This window comes from Passer domesticus, chromosome 6 (genome assembly GCF_036417665.1).
Source record: "Passer domesticus isolate bPasDom1 chromosome 6, bPasDom1.hap1, whole genome shotgun sequence".
NCBI lineage: Eukaryota > Metazoa > Chordata > Aves > Passeriformes > Passeridae > Passer > Passer domesticus.
This window is the reverse complement of record NC_087479.1, coordinates 70,327,058-70,345,168: the sequence shown is the minus strand read 5'-3', so window position 1 is coordinate 70,345,168 and position 18,111 is coordinate 70,327,058. Positions and strand designations below refer to the sequence as shown.

General features: G+C 51.3%; 1 protein-coding gene and 1 long non-coding RNA gene across 2 annotated transcripts; one reads left to right on the top strand and one right to left on the bottom strand.

The window, feature by feature from the left end:
• The first annotated feature begins 1,070 nt into the window (after positions 1-1,070).
• LOC135302216 (uncharacterized) lies at positions 1,071-4,170 on the top strand. Its single transcript, XR_010363913.1, has 6 exons — positions 1,071-1,151; positions 1,353-1,424; positions 1,512-1,610; positions 2,055-2,168; positions 2,797-2,967; positions 3,498-4,170. It is a non-coding gene; the product is annotated as an uncharacterized LOC135302216 (long non-coding RNA).
• Positions 4,171-12,115: 7,945 nt separating this feature from the next.
• On the bottom strand, positions 12,116-16,352 carry LOC135302214 (zinc finger protein 541-like). The gene is made up of 5 exons (XM_064422648.1): positions 15,153-16,352; positions 14,524-14,599; positions 14,105-14,193; positions 13,488-13,574; positions 12,116-12,492 (listed from the first exon to the last, which is right to left on the bottom strand). Exons 1-5 carry the CDS (start codon positions 15,318-15,320, stop codon positions 12,484-12,486), a joined length of 429 nt encoding a protein of 142 aa, XP_064278718.1. The 5' UTR covers positions 15,321-16,352; the 3' UTR covers positions 12,116-12,483.
• Between the last annotated feature and the right edge of the window lie 1,759 nt (positions 16,353-18,111).

The following is an 18,111-nucleotide window of genomic DNA, read 5'->3' as shown; positions in this document are numbered from 1 at the left end:
CTCTCAGCAGGCCCTGAGGTCACAGAGGCGCCAGAGGTGCCAGAGCCCCGTGGTTGCACAGCAGCACAAGGAGCCAGCAGTCAGTCCCTGAGCACAACTGTTGCGGCAGCAGCGGCGGTGGCAGCAGCGGTGCTGACGTTGGGACAGCGGTGTCGGGACAGCGGTGGCAGCAAGAGCTGCGGGACTGGCGGAGGACAAGGCAGCATGGCCCTTGCTCTGCGCCTCCTACTCCTGCTGCTCCTGGCTGTGGCCCTGCCTGCCAGGGCTGCCCAGGCTGCTCCGCTGCAAGCGTGGCGAGCAGGTGAGCCGGCAGCCTGGCTGCCCTTTCCCGGGACAGCGCTCCCTGCTCCCTGGGAAGCGCTGGGGATGGTTTTGCCCCGGGCTTTAGGGAGGGTTTCCTCTGTGGGAGGGAGAGAGACCCCACGGGCCCTGGGCTACTCCAGCCACCCCTCCGGAGATGTTGCAAAGGGCCTGCAAAGAGGTTGAAGAGTGACCAGGAGCCAGTCCAGAGCTCCACAGGCCCCTGTGCAGCATTGGCCATCTCCATTCGCATCTGGCTCCCACAGCCTTACCCAACCCCTGCAGTGACCAGTTCCCTAAGTCAGAAGGGGATCCCAGCACACCATGGAAATGGTTCTGATCTCTGCTCCCTTCTAGACTGGAATCATGACATGGGTTTTCAGGGAGTCCTCATGAAGCATGGTTTGAAGTTCCTGGAGGATGCTGGAGGCAAGTTTTCACTCTGCCTTTCCTGAGTAAATAATCAGGATCAATTCAACAAAAGCTCACTTATTAACCAGTTCCCTTAACATAATCTTAAGGTTGAAAGAATCTGCAAACCTTGCCCTGCTCCCTTCTGGAGGCCTGAGGGCTCCCACAGAATCACTATCAGTGGGAGGAAGGAGCATTTAGCTTTCAATCTTCCTCCTGTGTGCAATGCCAGTGTGTCCTTCTGTGTGCTCTGTGCAGTCACAGAGAAGAGCAGAGAGGGAAGGGGCCGGGCCCAGGGCTGTGCCCCGGGGCTGAGCCTTGTGGGCAGCCTGAGGATCTCCTGCAGTGCCACAGGAGCTCTTCTGTCCTGCCTTTCTTTGCAGCTGAACCTGCCGGTGAAGGTCCCACATCCAGGACTGAGGCTCTGGGAGATGGTGAGGGTAGGTCAAGGCCTTTCCCCTGGGAGAGCTGCCAGCTCAGAGCCCAAAGCTGGGCCAGGGAGGCAGCGCTGCAGGTGTCAGCACAGAACCATGCACGTGTGTGCCCGCGCCCTGCACGATCCCCTCACCGCTGTTGCGGCTCAGTGGTGCCCGTGCAGATCAGCAGAGATGGCAGAAGCTTCTGTGGCTGTTGAGTTACAGGTGTGTCTGCAGGGAGGACTTCTCAAGCCCCAGGGCCGGATGCTTGGCCCCAACCCAGCTCCCATGGCATGGGTGAGTAGTGTGACCCTGCTGACCCCACAGGCTGGGTCCCGCTTTTGTGGGATCCATTCCTGGGAAATGGAACTACTTTCTCTTAAGGTCCTCCAAAAGGAAAGACCCAATTATTTGCCGCCAAAACGTCTCATGACTCAGATGAATTCTGGAGACAAACACAGAAGGAAGCACCCGGAGGACAAGGTGGGTGCGTTTCCCTCATGCTTCCCCTGGGACTCAGCAGCCGGGGCCGTTGGCTGCAAATCTGGACACGCCGTGCCCGGCGCAGCAGTAAGGGATCCATGGCAACCTCGCTGCCCCGCTGCTGCTTTCACACCCTGCAGGGCTATTTCCCACCCTGGCCTGGCTGCAATTCCTCCCCAGCCTCTGCAGGATGGAATTTGGCATTAGCTGATAGGGTGCCCCAACTGTACTGTGGGCCTGAGATCCCCTGCCATTTCCCAGTCTCTGAGAAGATCAGGAGGTGCAGCTGTTTGCACAAGGGAGTGCACTGGCCCAGCCCCAATTACCTGGGCTTTTTCTTGATCTTTACCTGTGACTTAGACAAGCATTGCCTCCTGAAGGTGCCACCTCCCCAGTGGGGAATATTTCAATTTGATCCAGTTGTCCCTTTTTTCCTTTTTCAAGTGATGGAACAAAAGGCTGTTCAGGAGGAGGAACACTCAGGGAGAAGCAGTGGCTCATTGGCAGCCCCAGCTGCAGGAAGGAAGGCGATTCCAGACACGGGCACAGGCACAGCAGGTAATTGCTGTGCCGGGCTCAGCCCTGGCTGGGGCTGTGTGGCAGCAGCTCTTCTCCCAGGGCCTGCCCTTGCCCAGCCCGGCAGCAGCCAAAGCTGGAGGCGCCTGGGCTTCCAGGCCTCTGGAGCTCGTTCAGAGCCCCGGGGAAACGGGACTGGTGCAGCAACGTCCCTGGCGCTGCAGCTGCTGCGGAGCTGGCCCTGAGTGCCCAGAGGCCCAAGGCACAGGAGCAACCCCGAGCGGGAGCCCTGCCGCCAGCCCAGGGCCAGAACCAGCCCTGGCTCCCGAGTGAGCAGGGGCTGCGCTGGGTCCTGACAGGGCCTGAGCCTGTCCCCTGGGGCTGGGGGAGCTGTCACGGGGCAGGGAGGGCCAGGGCTGGCAGTGGCTGCTCAGGGATGGCTTTGGCCCCTGTCCCTGGCAGCAGCCACTGCCCAAGCAGCTGCGCTGCCACCGGGCTCTCCTCCCGGCCTGCTGGGCTTTGTTGGCTGGCACAGCCTGTGCCAAGGGCCGGCAAGGTGCCTGCAGGCCCCAGCTCTGGGGGAAACAGAGAACGTCCTGCCCGTATCCACCGTGCTGCCAGCTCAGCAGTGCAGCACAGCATGGTCTCACGGTCCCCATCGCTCCCACAGATGCAGCCGGCACCACAAGACCTGTTCCCAATGCCCAGGATGGCCTCGAAAGGGGTTTCTATCAGGAAACAGGCTACTGGCTAGCGTTACTGGCATTTCTGCTTTGTTTGGGGCTTGTCTTCATGTTGTGCTTGTTTGGAATCCGGTATTTGGAATCGGGAAGAGAAAACAGTGAGTGTTTTGTTGCTCTCCCCCTCAAACAGCTTCTTTTGAAAGTCTAACGTGGTCAGGGAACATTCCCATTGAGACTGCAGTGGGGTTGTGGCCAGTCCATGATTGTCCAAATAACTCTGCTGAGGGTTCTGCTGCTGCCCAGTGCTTCCATTGGCCTCTCAATTGCTGGGCCTTGTCCTGGGGGCCCCGCTGGGGCTGCAGCCAGTGCTGGCTCCCACTGAGGCTGCCTGGCCAAGAGCAGCCCCAGGGGCACAGGGCAGAGGCAGAGGGAGGTGGGGAAGAGAAAGAGCAGGGCCGAGGTTGCCCTTGAAAGGCAGAGGCGCTCTGGGGCCCGCTCCTGGCCAGGGACCCTGCCCAGAGCCGTGCCCTGCTGGCCGGGGCCTTGAGGGGCAGCTGTCCAGCTGGGCCCAGCTGTGCCAGCAGCTCCAGCCGTGCTGGGGAGCCTTGCCAGCTCTGGGCCCTGCTGTGCACGAGGGTCCCTGTGTGCCACTGGCAGCTGGGGCCTCAGCCACCTCCTCTCTTCACAGGAGCACCTCGGGACAGGAGTTGGAAGACGGTGGCTGCACCTCACACCCAGACAGCGTGAGCAGCTCCTCCAGCAGCAGGAACGGCCCGGACAGCCCTCTCAAGTGTTCTGTGAAGAGGACCCCAGAAGAGCCGTCGACAAGGAAGCCTCTTATTGCCCCGTAGATCCCACTGCCACCTGCTCTCCCCATGGGCTTCCCCAAGCTTCCTTTATTCCTTTTTTTCTCTCCGTCTGTCCCATCCCAGCCAACCCGAGTTCCGCTAGGGACCCCAGGACCAGCCCAGCACCTTCCAGCACCTCCTGAGACCAACACATCCCTTCCTCTGCCCCTGAGCCCCCTGGCCTTGCCCTCTAGGCAACACTGAAGGTTGTGGAGGATTTTGTGAACAGCTGGCTAGCTAACAAAGGTCACACTGACATAATACCGTTAATTAAGCAAGAAGGAGACGAGGATAGGAGTCAGCAGTCAGTGTCCAAACCTGGCAAGGGCACTGTGCCCTTGGTGCAACATCAGGATGGGGGAGAGGATCGTTAGTTAGAAACATGAAGAAAATATGTAAACAGCTGCAGCATAGTAGCCTCAAGAATGATAAGGTAGGCGTAGTTAGCTGATAAGTAACTAACCAATAATGAGCTCGCTTTTTGCAATATGTATTAGCCTCATTAACACCAATATAAGTGTATGTGCCTATCAATAAAGTTTTGAGATTTGCTGATCACTCATATTGAGTGCCGCATTTCTTCCGCCGATTACCACAAATGGTGACCCCAGACGTGATATCGGTAATGGCAACCACGGTGGATCGGTGAACGAGTTCGGGTCCTACAGCAGCAAGGACGGCGAATAAGCACTGCTGAAAAAGCGAAAAGTGCCGCGCCCTGGGTGACCTTATAGAAGAGCCCGGCCGATACGTGCTGCCGAAACCTTGAAGGGCTGCAACAGCGCTGACGTTCTCAAAAATGGAAATGGAAAGGCAAGCAGCATATGATTTATTTACTTGCTTTTTAAAAAAGCGTCAGGTTAAGGGCATAGATTTGCAGAAAGAGCTCCCACAGTTGTTAGCCTATGGGCATGCACAAGGAGTTTTTCAAAATCCTCATACAGTGCATGAATTAACAGAGTGGCGTAAGCTCGGGGACAAGTTGTGGGAGGCAGCTATAGATGAGGATAAAACTGCAAGGAAGTTAGGAAAGCTATGGCGAGTCGTGCACAATGAGTTATTACAACATCAGGTAGAAAAGAAAGCTGCGCAGCAAGCTAGCGTAGCATATGATAAGAATAAGAGTCATGGGGACTGCTACGACTGTCCGTTACCCCCTACCACATCTACAGTCGTTTTGCCACCAACATCGGCTCCTCCTTCAAGCAGCAGCTCACCCCCCACGGATGCTGTAACAGCACCGTCCGCACCACCTGTGCCATGGCCAGACCCTCCGTTTCCTCCTCCTTGTAATGAGCCGATCCCTGGGGCAAAAAGTGACCTAGCGGGGGCCGTCGCAAGGGAGCGAAGGGAGGCATGGGCGGCGGTAGCAAAAGAGATCATGGATTCGGGGGATAGTGGAGCTATAGCTGCAGCGGTGGAGGTTGCTTGTCCGGTGGTATTTTCGCCTGTGCAGGGGAACAGATATGAAGCCACAATTACAGCGCTGGACTGGAAGCTGCTGTCACAATTACGGTCCACAGTTAGTCAGTTTGGGGTGACCGGTGAGCCCACAAAAACAGATACTTGATTACATCTGGGGGACTCAGGTATTACTGCCGGCTGATTGCAGAGGAGTAGCGAAGCTTATCTTCACTCAGCATCAGCAGCTCTTGTTTAATGCACACTGGCAGGCACTTTGCCAGGAATGTGTAGCGACACAACGGCAGCAAGGCGACCCGTTACACGGAATAACCCTGGATGAGCTAATGGGTTCAGGACCTTTTCTTCGTACAGAGCAGCAGGCATTAATTGGTCCTGAAAAATGTCGGGAGGCTATGCGCTTAGTACGAATGGCCATAGACTGGATAAAAGAGCCAGGCGGGGTCCCCTCTTATATGGGAATAAAGCAAGGAAGAGATGAATCATTTGGATCTTTTATAGATAAGGCAGCCGCTGCTATCGAACGGGCGGGAGTCCCTGACTTTATGACAGGTGCTTTACTGAAACAATGTGCACTCCAGAATAGTAACCAGGCTACAAGGAACGTATTAAATACCTTAGGAGCTAATTGGTCTATAGAGGAAGCGTTAGAACGATTGGCAAATATGCCCATAGGGAATCAGGTGATGTTAGTAGAAGCTATTAAGGAGTTAGGTGTAGGATTGCAAAAACAAGCGGCAGCTTCGCAGAGTCAGGTATTAGCTGCTCTTGCACCCCTACAAGTGGCGGCTATAAATAAGCCACGGGCTCCATCTACTGGCCGATTTAAATGTTACCGGTGCGGAGGCATGGGACATACGCGAGGAGACTGTCAGACAGCTGGCGTCTGGTGCCAGAGTTGTCGCTCGGATACCCACAGCACCGGAGCTTGCCGATACCGCTCGGGAAACATAAAGACGAGCGCGTTCAACAGCCGCAGCGCCCAGACACAAGTAGCCGCTGCCAACACCTCGGCCCAGCTGCACTCCAGCCAGCCACTGCCGGGAGCCTCGGGCTGGATGTGGCAGCCTCAGTAGCGATAACACTGATGACCACCCAACCGGAAAAGGTGCCGACTGGAATAAAGGGACCAAGCATCATTAATGGACAACCTATGGGAGCTTTGCTTCTGGGACGATTGTCGGCCACCATGATGGGATTATTTGTTTTACCTGGAGTAATAGATGCTGATTATACGGGAGAAATCTACGTCATGGTACATACTCCTTTTCCACCGATACAAATCGAGAAAGGGCAGAGGATAGCCCAATTGGTTCCATTGGAGCAGATTGCTAAAACATTGCCCCCTTGTCAATTACAGTCGAGGGGAGAACGAGGCTTTGGTTCCAGTGGAGGACTTACTTTATTAACAATGAATTTGAATGATCGGCCTAAGCGCGCTGTAACAATAGAGCATCTGCGGGGGAGACAAACCTTGGAAGGTTTATTAGATACTGGTGCGGACTCCAGCATTATTAGTCCAGATTACTGGCCTCACAACTGGCCATTACAGCCAACCACAATGACAGTTACCGGGGTTGGGGGCCTGACACTTGCTAGAAAGTCACCCATGTTGTCTGTAACTATTGATGGAAAAACTTTACGGAATGTTTTTTCAATTGTACCCTTACCCCCTACAGTGCAGTGCCTCATTGGTCGGGACATTCTGGCTCAACTGGGAATAGTGTTGACAAATGAGCACCCTTTGGGCTAGTGGCCATTGCGTGGACTTTCCCGATCCCGCTGACCTGGACCACGGATGTCCCAGTATGGGTTAAGCAATGGCCACTAAAAAGGGAAAGTCTGGAGCAAGCACATATGCTAGTACAAGAACAATATAAGCAAGGTCATTTGAAGTTGTCGACCAGCCCATGGAATACACCTATTTTTGTCATTAAAAAGAAATCAGGAAAGTATCGCTTGCTACATGATTTACGGGCTGTAAATGAACAAATGGAACCTATGGGAGCCTTACAACCAGGCTTACCTAACCCAGCAATGTTGCCAAAGGACTGGCCATTGTTAATTGTAGATCTTAAGGACTGCTTCTTTACTATTGCTCTTCACCCTAGAGATACCCGAAGGTTTGCTTTTACTTTACCGGCATTAAATAGGGAAGAGCCAGATAAGAGGTTTGAATGGGTTAATCTTCCACAGGGTATGAGAAACAGCGCCACCTTATGTCAATTGTATGTTGACAATGCTTTACAACCCTTACGGCAAGCCTGGTTCGAAACCATCATTTATCATTATATGGACGATATTCTATTTGCTCAGCAGCAACCTCTTACAGGTCAACAAATTCAAAAAATACATGATGCTCTGAAACTACATGGGTTGGTTGTAGCTCCTGAAAAAATTCAACTATCTGCACCCTGGAAGTATCTAGGATGGACACTTACTGGTCAGGTTGTTACCCCCCAGAAACTGCAATTAAACGTTGAAATACGTACATTGAATGATGCTCAAAGGTTACTTGGTGATTTACAATGGCTGCGTCCTATTGTGGGCATCCCGAATGAGCTATTAGATAAACTTCGACCCTTACTAAAAGGAACTGATCCGGCACAGCCTGTTCATATAACCTCTGAGCAGGTTAGGACATTACAACAGATACTGGACTGTGTGACACAAGGCAATGTCCGGAGACGAGACCTTAACCTCCCTATACAGCTGACAGTTTGGTGTGGAACTAAATACTTACTAGGTGCACTTACTCAGCAAAACAGAAAAACGGGGGAGGTGTGGGCTTTGGAATGGATATCTCCTCCACTTCAACAGCATAAAACCCTTCTTCAAAAAATTGAAATTTTGGCTGAGTTGCTCAAAAAGGGTCGTGAACGGACACTACAGATCATGGGAAAGGAGCCTGCTCAGATACGGGTACCAATGAAGAAAGATACATTGACCTGGTACCTGTTAAACAGTGTGGAATTACAAGAGGCACTGTTGGGAGCTGGAAGTGTGATTGCCACTGATGATATCCCCAATATACCGTTGAATTGGATAGGGCAACGGGGTTGGATTCAATGCCCAAAAAGGTCACAGAAACCCCTGTCGGATGCTGTAACAGCCTACACGGATGCAGGAAGAAAATCCAGAATTGCTGCAGTGACCTGGCAGGAAAAGGGACAATGGCACCATCAGATTCTCCAGGCCTCCGAATTGGATACTTTACAAACGATGCAGTTATTGGCTGTTGTTTGGGCCATGATGCATTTTTCTGGGCCCCTCAATATAGTGACAGATTCTTTATATGTCGCTGGAGTATGCGAGCGAATAGAAGATGCCTCTATAAAAGAAGTTCAGAACAGGAGGTTACATGAGCTGTTTATACAGTTACAGAGGGCAATTAAACTGAGGAAGTATCCTTTCTCTGTCATTCATATCAGAAGTCATAAGTGGGATATTGGTCTGGGAGAGGGTAATGCACAAGCAGATAAGCTAGTTTCAATCACACATGTGACTCCAATTCCCAGGCAGACTTTGGCCAGAGAGGCACACTCCATGTTTCACCAAAATGCAAAAGGCCTCCATAGGGAATTTCAAATATCTCTAGAAGAGGCACGGGCAATAGTCAAAGCCTGTCCCACATGTAGTCATCATAACGGGGGCTGCGGGTTAGGTCTAGGAGTTAACCCCAGAGGGCTGAATACAAATGAGACCTGGCAAATGGATGTCACACGTGTTGCTGAGTTTGGAAGGATAAAGTATGTGCATGTTACTATAGACACCTACAGTCATTTTATATGGGCCACAGCACAAACTGGTGAGAAAGCAGGGCATGTGGAGAGGCATCTCAGTAGCTGCTTTGCTGTAATGGGAGTGCCATGACATATTAAGACAGACAATGGGCCTGCCTACTGCAGCAAAAGAATAAAACAGTTCATGCAAATGTGGGGGATAGAACACGTGACAGGCATCCCTAATTCTCCGACAGGACAAGCGATTGTAGAGAGAGCTAATGGTACTTTGAAAAAATATCTAGGTAAATACAAAGATATTAGAGAGCCGCAAGAAAGGTTGCTAAAGTGTCTATTTGTCTTAAATCACCTGTGTGTTCTTGGGGAAAGCAAAGTTCCTGCTGTAATTCGTCATTATGTAACAGAGAAAGATAGTGTGAAGCAGGATGTATGGGTAAAGTATAGAGACCCCAAGACAGGACAATGGCAAGGTCCTGCTAAGGTATTATACTGGGGCCGCGGGTATCTTTGTGTTTCTACCCCTACAGGATCCTTGTGGGTACCTGCTAAATGGACCCGAGCAGCTGTGTTAGATGGAACCAGACCCCAGACAACTGAGCGAAGAGGACGGTCGGCGAGTGGAGGCAAAGCTGCTGATCACCATTTGACTGATAGTTCTCAAGCTGAAAGGACACTGTAGCTTTGCCATTGACCAAGCGATTGATCGGTGTCAATCTCTGGACAGTATACTAAGCCTGATTCCGACACTTCATACATTTTATTATAGAGGGCCTAAGAGATTAGCTTGTATTAAGTGTCAAAATACTCAGTGTGCTGCATGGATATTGTTCTTTTGCGGGGGGTGTCAGCAAACTAAGTGGGTGCATCAGTCCCAGTTACCTGAACTGTGGTGCAGAAGCTGTGCATTTTATTGGCAGCGGGACTCCTGGCAAGCAGAACTTCAGACCTTTACAGGATTACCTGGCCGCCAAGGGTTACAGTTGTATGAGTCCCCAGAACAGAAAATTCTCGCATGGTTTAGGTGGGAAACCCAGCACTTTGCCAGACGCGCTTTAGGGCAATCTCAAATGTGTATCTTACAGTCTAAGTGTGGTCGGGGCATTCCCCTCTCCCAGCTAGATGTAGTAGGTCCGATTCTGAGGGATCAAGATCCTAGCCAAGCGTGGGACGATTGTTTAAGGGCTCTAAAAAGATTAAGTCTGGGCGGCTCAAGAAAGAAAAAGGGGAGAGGAAGGAAGAGACATTCTTAACGGTTTGTGGGCAACCTGTTAATTCCCTAAATGTCTGGATGGTTCAAAACAGCGTCCGGGAAGATCAGGGTGATGTGGCAGACTTATGCTGCTGTTTTACTCGTATTTGCCCTCTTAATAGACAGCCCAGACATTGCCAAAGGAGAGGGAACCCACCAAGCATGGGCCCCACCTCAGCCCAAGACTAATATTTGGATCACCATGGCAAATTTAACTAACCAGGAGGCTATTTGCTTGTCGTTATCTTCTCCCGGTAATCCATTTACCACCTGTTTGGTTGGACTACCGGCAGATCCCTGGCCATGCCCATCGAAAATACCCACCTGCAAAACCAATGACGCCAGGGTCAGTGTAGATAACTGGGACCAATGGATTTCTCATTTTCCTATAGCACCGCAGGAACCCCAAGAATTGGAACTATTAGGCTCAGTGATGGCGGATGCATGCCTTAGGTTTAAGCATAAAAGTCAGCTGCCAGCCAAGAACTATTCTACTATTGTAACTTCTAGCATGGCCATTTACCGTAATGCAACAACCTGGTGCAATTATACCACAAAGAGGGTGTCGATCTCATCAAATGACCCTATTCAATTACCAGCAGGTTACTTTTTAATATGTGGGGACCGTGCTTGGCCTGGTGTCCCATCGATGCTGAGCGGGAGGCCATGTACAATTGGACAGTTGTCTCTACTCACACCCAATACGTCCATGATCCTGAATATGAGCCACCGCTATCATAGAATTAAAAGAATGGCCCATGCGTTTACTGCTGACTGCAAAGATGATGTAAAACTTTGGTCCCCAGGGGCCATAGTGGCAGCATCCTTTTTGGCTCCAGGGGTATCAGCAGCAGGTGCCCATGCCATTTTAAACAAGCTAGGATGCTGGCTTGCTAAACAAACTAATGCCACTTCTTTGGCACTTTCTAGCCTTTTGCTTGATGTTGATTCTATTCGCCATGCAACGCTTCAGAATAGAGCTGCAATTGACTTCCTTTTACTGGCACAAGGCCATGGTTGTGAAGAATTTGAGGGCATGCATTGCATGAACCTCTCTGATCATTCCCAGTCCATCCACTCCCAGCTCTCTGAGTTGCGAAGGTTAATTGGAAACTTACAGGTAGAATCGGGCTCCGGTATTGATGAATGGCTCAAATCTTTAGGCTTGGGATCATGGTTGCGCTCTATTCTTAGAGTCATCATTATAGTAGGCATTATAGCTTTGTTAGTAGTGTTAGTTTTGCCTTGTTTTTTGCATGTGCTTACACAACATGGTTCAAAGAATGATACTTGCTGCATCTAATCAGACTATGCTTGTGCAACAGAAAAACAGGGGAAGTGTGGAGGATTTTGTGAACAGCTAGCCAGTTGACAAAGGTCACACTGATATAATACCGTTAGTTAAGCAAGAAGGAGATGAGGATAGGAGTCAGCAGTCAGTGTCCAAATCTGGCAAGGGCACTGTGCCCTTGGTGCAACATCAGGATGGGGGAGAGCATGGTTAGTTAGAAATATGAAGAAAAGATGTGGACAGCTGCAACATAGTAGCCACAAGAATGCTAAGGTAGGCGTAGTTAGCTGATAAGTAACTAACCAATAATGAGCTCGCCTTTTGCAATATGTATTGGCCTCATTAGCACCAATATAAATGTATGTGCCTATCAATAAAGTTATGAGATTTGCTGATCACTCATACTGAGTGCCGCATTTCTTCCGCCAATTGCCACAGGCCTCAACCCACTACTTTTATCCCAGCAAGTACAGTGAGACAAGAGCACTCCTTTAGATCCAGTGCATTGAATTCAGCAAAGCCTCCCCAGCCACTCCCAGCTGAGATGTTCAGGAATCAAAGGAGGAAGCTCCACCATGATTTCATTGGCAGTAATGGGGACATGCCTCTGGAAGTGCTGCCAGCTGAGCCAGGGGTGGGCCTGGGGGGGACTCATGTGCCCCCATTGCCCTCTCAGCCAAATGCCGTGTGTGCAACACCAAGGAAATGTAATGAACACTGCCTTGGGGATTTCATACAGACAGAAAGGCAAAATGGAGCAAACTTTGGTTTAATGATAAAAACAGATTGTGTCTCAACAAAGACAAAATGTGAAAAGTTGAAGCATAGAAACACCAAACCTGTTACATTTATTGCTAAATCTAACACTACTAATACATCTTGAATAATACTTATATATCTTAGCTAATAAACAGAGAGATTACTATCATGTAAACTAATAGAAGAATAAACAATCCTAAAAACTTGAAAAACAATCTTATTTCGATCTATCCTCTTGACGCCTAACTCTTGCTAGCCTGGGGCAAATGCAGGGCTAATTTGGCCTTTTCTTCTTGGGGAGAGGCTGTGCATCCTTGCGTGGGCGATGTCTTCTTCTGTGCTTGTTCCTCTCCTCAATGGTTTCAAACTCCCTGGAAGACAGGAAACAAACCATGCATTGTTAACTTCATACACACCATTAAGCCAAGCGCCGAGATCTCCCTTTTTGGATGAATTTCCATCTTTTCAGGCTGTGACACATTTGGAAAGTGATCAGCACCATGAGTCTCATCTTTCTGGTTTCAACTCTTTGAAATGTCTTCCTCCTTTTGCTTCATCCTAGGTTTAATTGAATCAGCAGCATCAAAGCAAGCTTTGATGCATCTGTTCCTGCTTGTATGAGCTGTGTCTTGTTGGGGCATGGCAAGGTTTCACTGGGAATGCTGGGTTTGAACGAAGCTGTTTGGGTTTCAAGTGGGCTGTAAGCTTGAGCAGGGCTGCCAGGGGCGATCCTGCAAGTGGCCTCAGCTTGCCCTGTGGTGCCTTTGGAAAGGGTCAGCGTGCTTTAGGCCAAAGGGGCAGCTGGGAGCAGAAGGAGGAGGAGCTTGCGCACCGTTGGCACTGCCCGCACGGAAAGGGGCCTCCCGCCGCCTGGGAGAGATCTCTCTCTCTCCCTCTCTCTGTCTCTCTCTGTGAAGCAAATTGCTCTTTGCTGGTAAGGAAAGTATTAAAGGTGCCATGGCACCGGCAGCTCCTTCTTGGGGATACGCTGGGGTGCTACAAAAGATCTCTTAAATTTGGCAGCATCTCCATGAAGGCGGCCCAGATGGCTGATGTTATCAGGCAGTGGGGAATGAAGGGTCTGATTGGAACCTGTGGGTGCCAGCCCTTGAGATACTGATTTGTAGAGAGTCAAAGCCCATTTTGGTGGTGGTGCTGCTTTGTTGGGTCAAAGTTCTGCTCCAGAATTCCGTATTTTAGGCTAGCAGCACAACAAAAGTCAGGGCAGCATCTGCTGCACCTTTCCCAGTGCGTGGGAACAAGGGACCCTGGCAAAGCGGCATCTGGCGTGGCTCGCCAGCAGGGTTTGTGCCCTTCTGCCCGTTTCTTGACTCTGCTGGCATGTCTGGATTTTCTTCCCACTCACCTGAGCAAGAGTGCTGCTGGCAAGTTTCTGCTCTTTTTTCCAGCAGTAGTAGTATTCCACACACTGTGCCACGGTCTTACTCGGGATCTGTTGTGAAAAGCAAAAGAAGGAATCTGAAACAGCCGTCCTGTAGGGTGCATTGGAGAACAATGAGAATACAGAGTAAAGTAGGAAATAAAATGATGGAGAAAATTTAGGAGGGTGTAAAATGAAATGAATATGCAGGAGTCAGAGAGGCATTATGCAATGTAATAAACCAAGTCTTGTGCTACGTGGTAACACATGTAATGCACAGATCAACACCAAGTCCCTCTAGCAGAGTTCTTCTGTGCCCCATTCACTGCAGTTTTCCCAGCACAAGGTGTTGTGGAAGCAGCAGCACACATGGGAGACAAGTCTAACAGAACAGAGCTTTGTCTTCCAAAACAGCCTGGAGAGAAAGGCTGCAGAGGCCGGATCATCATTTTCACACAGGCCTTCCATGTCCTGTTCTGTGACTACTTTAACAGTTTTGGTACTTGAGAAGAGAGGGACATAGGTGCAGTATTTGGTACCAGCAATAATCAACATGTCCCTTCTGATGATCTTCCAAGGTGAGGAATGTCCTGTGGCTTTACCTGCTTCTGGATGAGATGGAAATCCTTGCCGTAGGTGTGGAAAGCCTTTTGGAGGGCCTCCTTCTCCTCAGGTGTCCATCTATCAGAGCCTGGCAAGAAAAAGCAGCAGCTGAATTGATCCCTCTAGCCACTTGAAGCAGATCCCACTGGCTGCCGAAAGCAAGCTGGCTCCAGCCATCATTCACGTGTGTGCATGTCTGCTCCCTCAGAAGGTGATGAAGACGAGAGCAGGCATTCCCCAGGGAAAAAAGCATGGAAAACGAGTCAAGCTGAAGGAGTAGATGCTGGTGCTTTCCCTGCCCCCAGAGAAGGCGAGATCTTGTGCTGGTTTTAAGCACAATTGAAGCAGAAATGCTTGACACGGCCATTAAGGGCATGGCAGCATGTGTCAGTGAAGGAAGAAGCTGGGCTTAGGTTACCTGCGTAATGATAATCAGCCAAGGGATGGCCTTGAGTTGTTGGAGGACCCCCCGAGAGCAACATCTCCAGAGCCTCCTGCAAGATGCAAAGGAAAACAGCTTGAGCTGCCCCACAACACAAAAAAGGAGCCAAACCCCACCAATGCTGCCCTTCAGCCACTTTGCCTCTTCAGCTGAGGATTCAGACCACTGGCTTTCATATGGGTCAAAGATTGTGCTTTGCTCCCAGTCCCACCATTTTGCTGCCCAGTCCTTGGCTCCTGCTCCCCAAGGGTAGCATTTCCCTCTCCAACTCCATGATTTTGCTGCTCCTGCACCCAGAATTGCCTCAGCTGACTGCAGCTTCTGGGAATTGCCCCTCAAAATGTCTTCGAGAACACAGATCTCCAGGAGGTTTTCAAGGCAGCAGGCTGCAGGACCCTGTGGCGCTGCCTCCAGGAGAGATCTTGTCCCTGCTGGAGCCATTTGGGCTCAGCCCTGCCGCAGCTGGACGAGACACAGCAGGCAGCGAGTGCTCTGCTGCTTGTGAACTCCCTTCTTCAAGGAGCAGCCAGGAAAGGCTGTCCCGCTGCCCGGGCCTTATCAATTCCCTGCCCACTCTTGCCCGCGCCCAAACAGCCGCTTCCTACCGGAACGCTGCCGCGAGCCTGGTGCAGGCAGTGCAGGGCGAGCTCCAGCTGAGCTGCTGCCCCGGGAAGGCCACGGGAGCTGGCCATGTCCAACAGTTCTCTGACTGCAAGCACAACAAAAACCCACCCAAAGTCGGCTTTGAGCCGAGAATGGAGAAGGCTTGCCATACAAGGCAGAAGGAAAGCACAAGAGCTAAAGCCTGCAGCTTGGAGAGCACGAAAAGGAGAGCAAAGCAAGGGGCAGCTGAAGCAAGGGCCCACCTAGTGCTGCCTCTCCCTTCCATGCAGCTTTTGGCATAAGGAGTGGAGGCCAATCTCCCCTCTTCCAGTGGCAGATGCCCCTGACCCATTTGGAGAGCAGCACAGTTGCTCTTTTTCCTGCTCTGCTGCAGAAGCAGAGCATTGCCCTTACGCCTACCACTTCCACAAGGGAAGATGGGCATGACAAAGGAGAGAAGCAGAGCCTGCCAAAAGCTGCCTTTTTATCCAAAAAACAGCATTTTACATGCCTGACTATCTCAGGAGTGGAAGGAAAGCTTGACAGTTACCTCTGTCCGGTTTATCCAGGTCAGGGTCGTCTTCCTCCAAGGGCTTCCAGACCAGGTTTGCAGGCTCTTCATCCTCACTTGGCAGCCCGGTCTGCAGCTCGGGGAGCTCGGCCTGAAAGTCACTGCCAACATTGATGTGTCTAGAGGAAGAAGGAGTAGGATGTAAGAAAGGCAAGTGGTCAAGAGACACCTGGCGTGCAGCCACGGCCTTGGACCAATCCCACCGTGACTCTGAAAGAGCAGTTGTCCTGCTCGCCATTCCTCAAGTTTGCTGTCCTTTAACCCTAGGCCAAAACTCACGGCTCAGTGTGGGCTCTTGCTTTCCTTTTCATTGTGCCTCTCCTTTCCACCTGAAAGAGATCAAAACAACGCTCCAGATAAAACTCATTCTGCCAAGATGTGTCGGTAGCCTGCTTCTCATCCTCACCACTGAAAACCCCAAGCTCCTCTGTCCCAGCTCCTCTCCATTACATGTCATTGCTGCATTTTTCACTTGGAATTTCTGAGGCAGGTCCCTCTAGCAGTCTGCAGCTTCCTGAAGAAGGAAAGCACAAGGGCAGGCACTAGAGTGCCTTGAGTCTTGGGGCCAGTGAGAAGAGCCAAGAGGATGCATGGAAGATGCACTACTGCAGGCTTGGGTTGGATGGAAGGAAAAGGTTCTTCAGCCAGAGGGGGCTTGGGCACTGGAACTGCCTCCCCAGGGAAGGGCTCCCAGCACCAAGGCTGAGAGAGCTCCAAAAGTCTTTGGACACTGCTCTTGGGCACAGGCTGGATTTCTTAAGGCTGTCCTGAGCAGACCCAGGTGCTGGGCTCCATGATCTTTGGGAGTCCCTTCCAGCCCAGAAAATGCTGTGATACTGTGATTGTGTTCCTGAGAAGCACCACTCAAGAGGGCATTTCACAGCTGCCTCTGACCGTGAGGCAGAGCCAGCCCTACACACATTGAACAACACAGACAAATCTATAGCAATATCTCTCTGGAAAAGAGATGCAAGGCAGGTGGAAAAAAATCAAAAAAGCTATGAAAATAGAATATTGTTCCAGTGTCTGTAAGTGATGTAAGTATGTGAGTACATAAGAATTGCTGCAACCAGATCATTTCTGAGGATGAAAGCCAGTACTGCAGGACAAGCCCAGCAAACTGCTTCCATGCTCTGATGGGCAGGCATCCCAGAGGAGAAGTCCCATCCTTCTGGTTTTTGAAGCTTTGCAGGAGGTGTGACCAGAGTGAGGGTGTAACAGGATTAGTGGACACTGAACCCCTGACCTCCTCCGGAATGACCAATTGGCTTTGGGGTCACCACAACGTAAATGGGTGCTAAGAACTTCTAATCAGGTGATCAGTGGACGAGAATCTACAAGTGCACCGTGACAGCTCCCTACATCCTCTATGGAAAGGTCTGTATTTCCCCTAGAGGCAGCATTATTCCTGGAGAAGTTGCAGCCTGCTTTCATGTGCAACCTCGTCTGGGGAAAGTGACCACACGCCGTGTCTGTGGTGGCTGGTGGCAGAGCCAGCTGGAGCCTCCTGCCCTTCTGTGAGTGCTTTGGGGCCCACGGGTATTTTCTTACCTTGCACAGTGCCAAAGTGCTGTGGGGATGCCTGGCGGCTGACGAGGAGATGAGGATGTCGCTGCAGAGGCCAGCTGTGGCGCCGAGTGCAGAAGGTGGCTGCTGAGGGACAGCCAGGAGCAGATGCTGCAGCTGCTGCTCCAGCGCTGCTCCACCAGTGTTCCACCAACGGCCGCAGGAGCAGCAGACAAGGGCAGTTGCTACGGGCACAGCCCAACATTCCATGCAGAACCCCAGGGGAACCATGCGACAGAAACAGGGATAGGCCACCTTTGCCCCTTCTACTTCTTCTGCTGAGAGTTTGTTCTGAGGAGCTCCCATTGGGGCTTTTCTCCTCAGTCCTCTGGACGGGGAAAAGCAGAGCAGGGACAGCTCTGGCTCTCCTCTGTTCTTCTCTGTAAGGGGCCTGCAGCTGAACAGGCAGAGGAGGCTGGCTCTGTCCAAGGGCCCATTCCACATTGCCTGCACTGCAGAACCACAAGGACTCCTGCCGCTGCCTCTCCTCTGGCTCTGAGAGGAGCTAGAGCTTGCAAATCGTTCCATGCAGAACCAAGTGCAGAGCTTTCTCTCCAAGTGGCGGCATTCATCCTGCCCCCTTTCTCAATTGTCTGGTGCCCAATAATGTCACTTGATGTTTTCCCTCCTTTGGCCTGCTGAGCTGGTCTCTCACCTCAACACTCCATCCCTGAAACTTGGAGAAACGGGATGTTTCTCAGGGCAGCTGATGCGGACACACACACTGGGGCAGTGCACCAGCATTGCTGTAGTCAACAGGTCATGCAGAATTTCTAGGTCTCTCTTCCAGCTCCCTTGAAGAAGGGAGAATGTTCATCTCTACT

What these genes read in the sequence shown, in the direction of transcription:
- LOC135302214 (XM_064422648.1), bottom strand. Translation starts at nt 15,320, where the DNA reads ATGGCAAGCCTTCTCCATTCTCGGCTCAAAGCCGACTTTGGGTGGGTT. An exon ending in GGCTGATTATCATTACGCAG is followed by an intron (nt 14,194 to 14,523) that starts GTAACCTAAGCC and finishes TTTTCTTGCCAG; the next exon opens with GCTCTGATAGATGGACACCT. An exon ending in TCCATCTCATCCAGAAGCAG is followed by an intron (nt 13,575 to 14,104) that starts GTAAAGCCACAG and finishes TTTTCACAACAG; the next exon opens with ATCCCGAGTAAGACCGTGGC.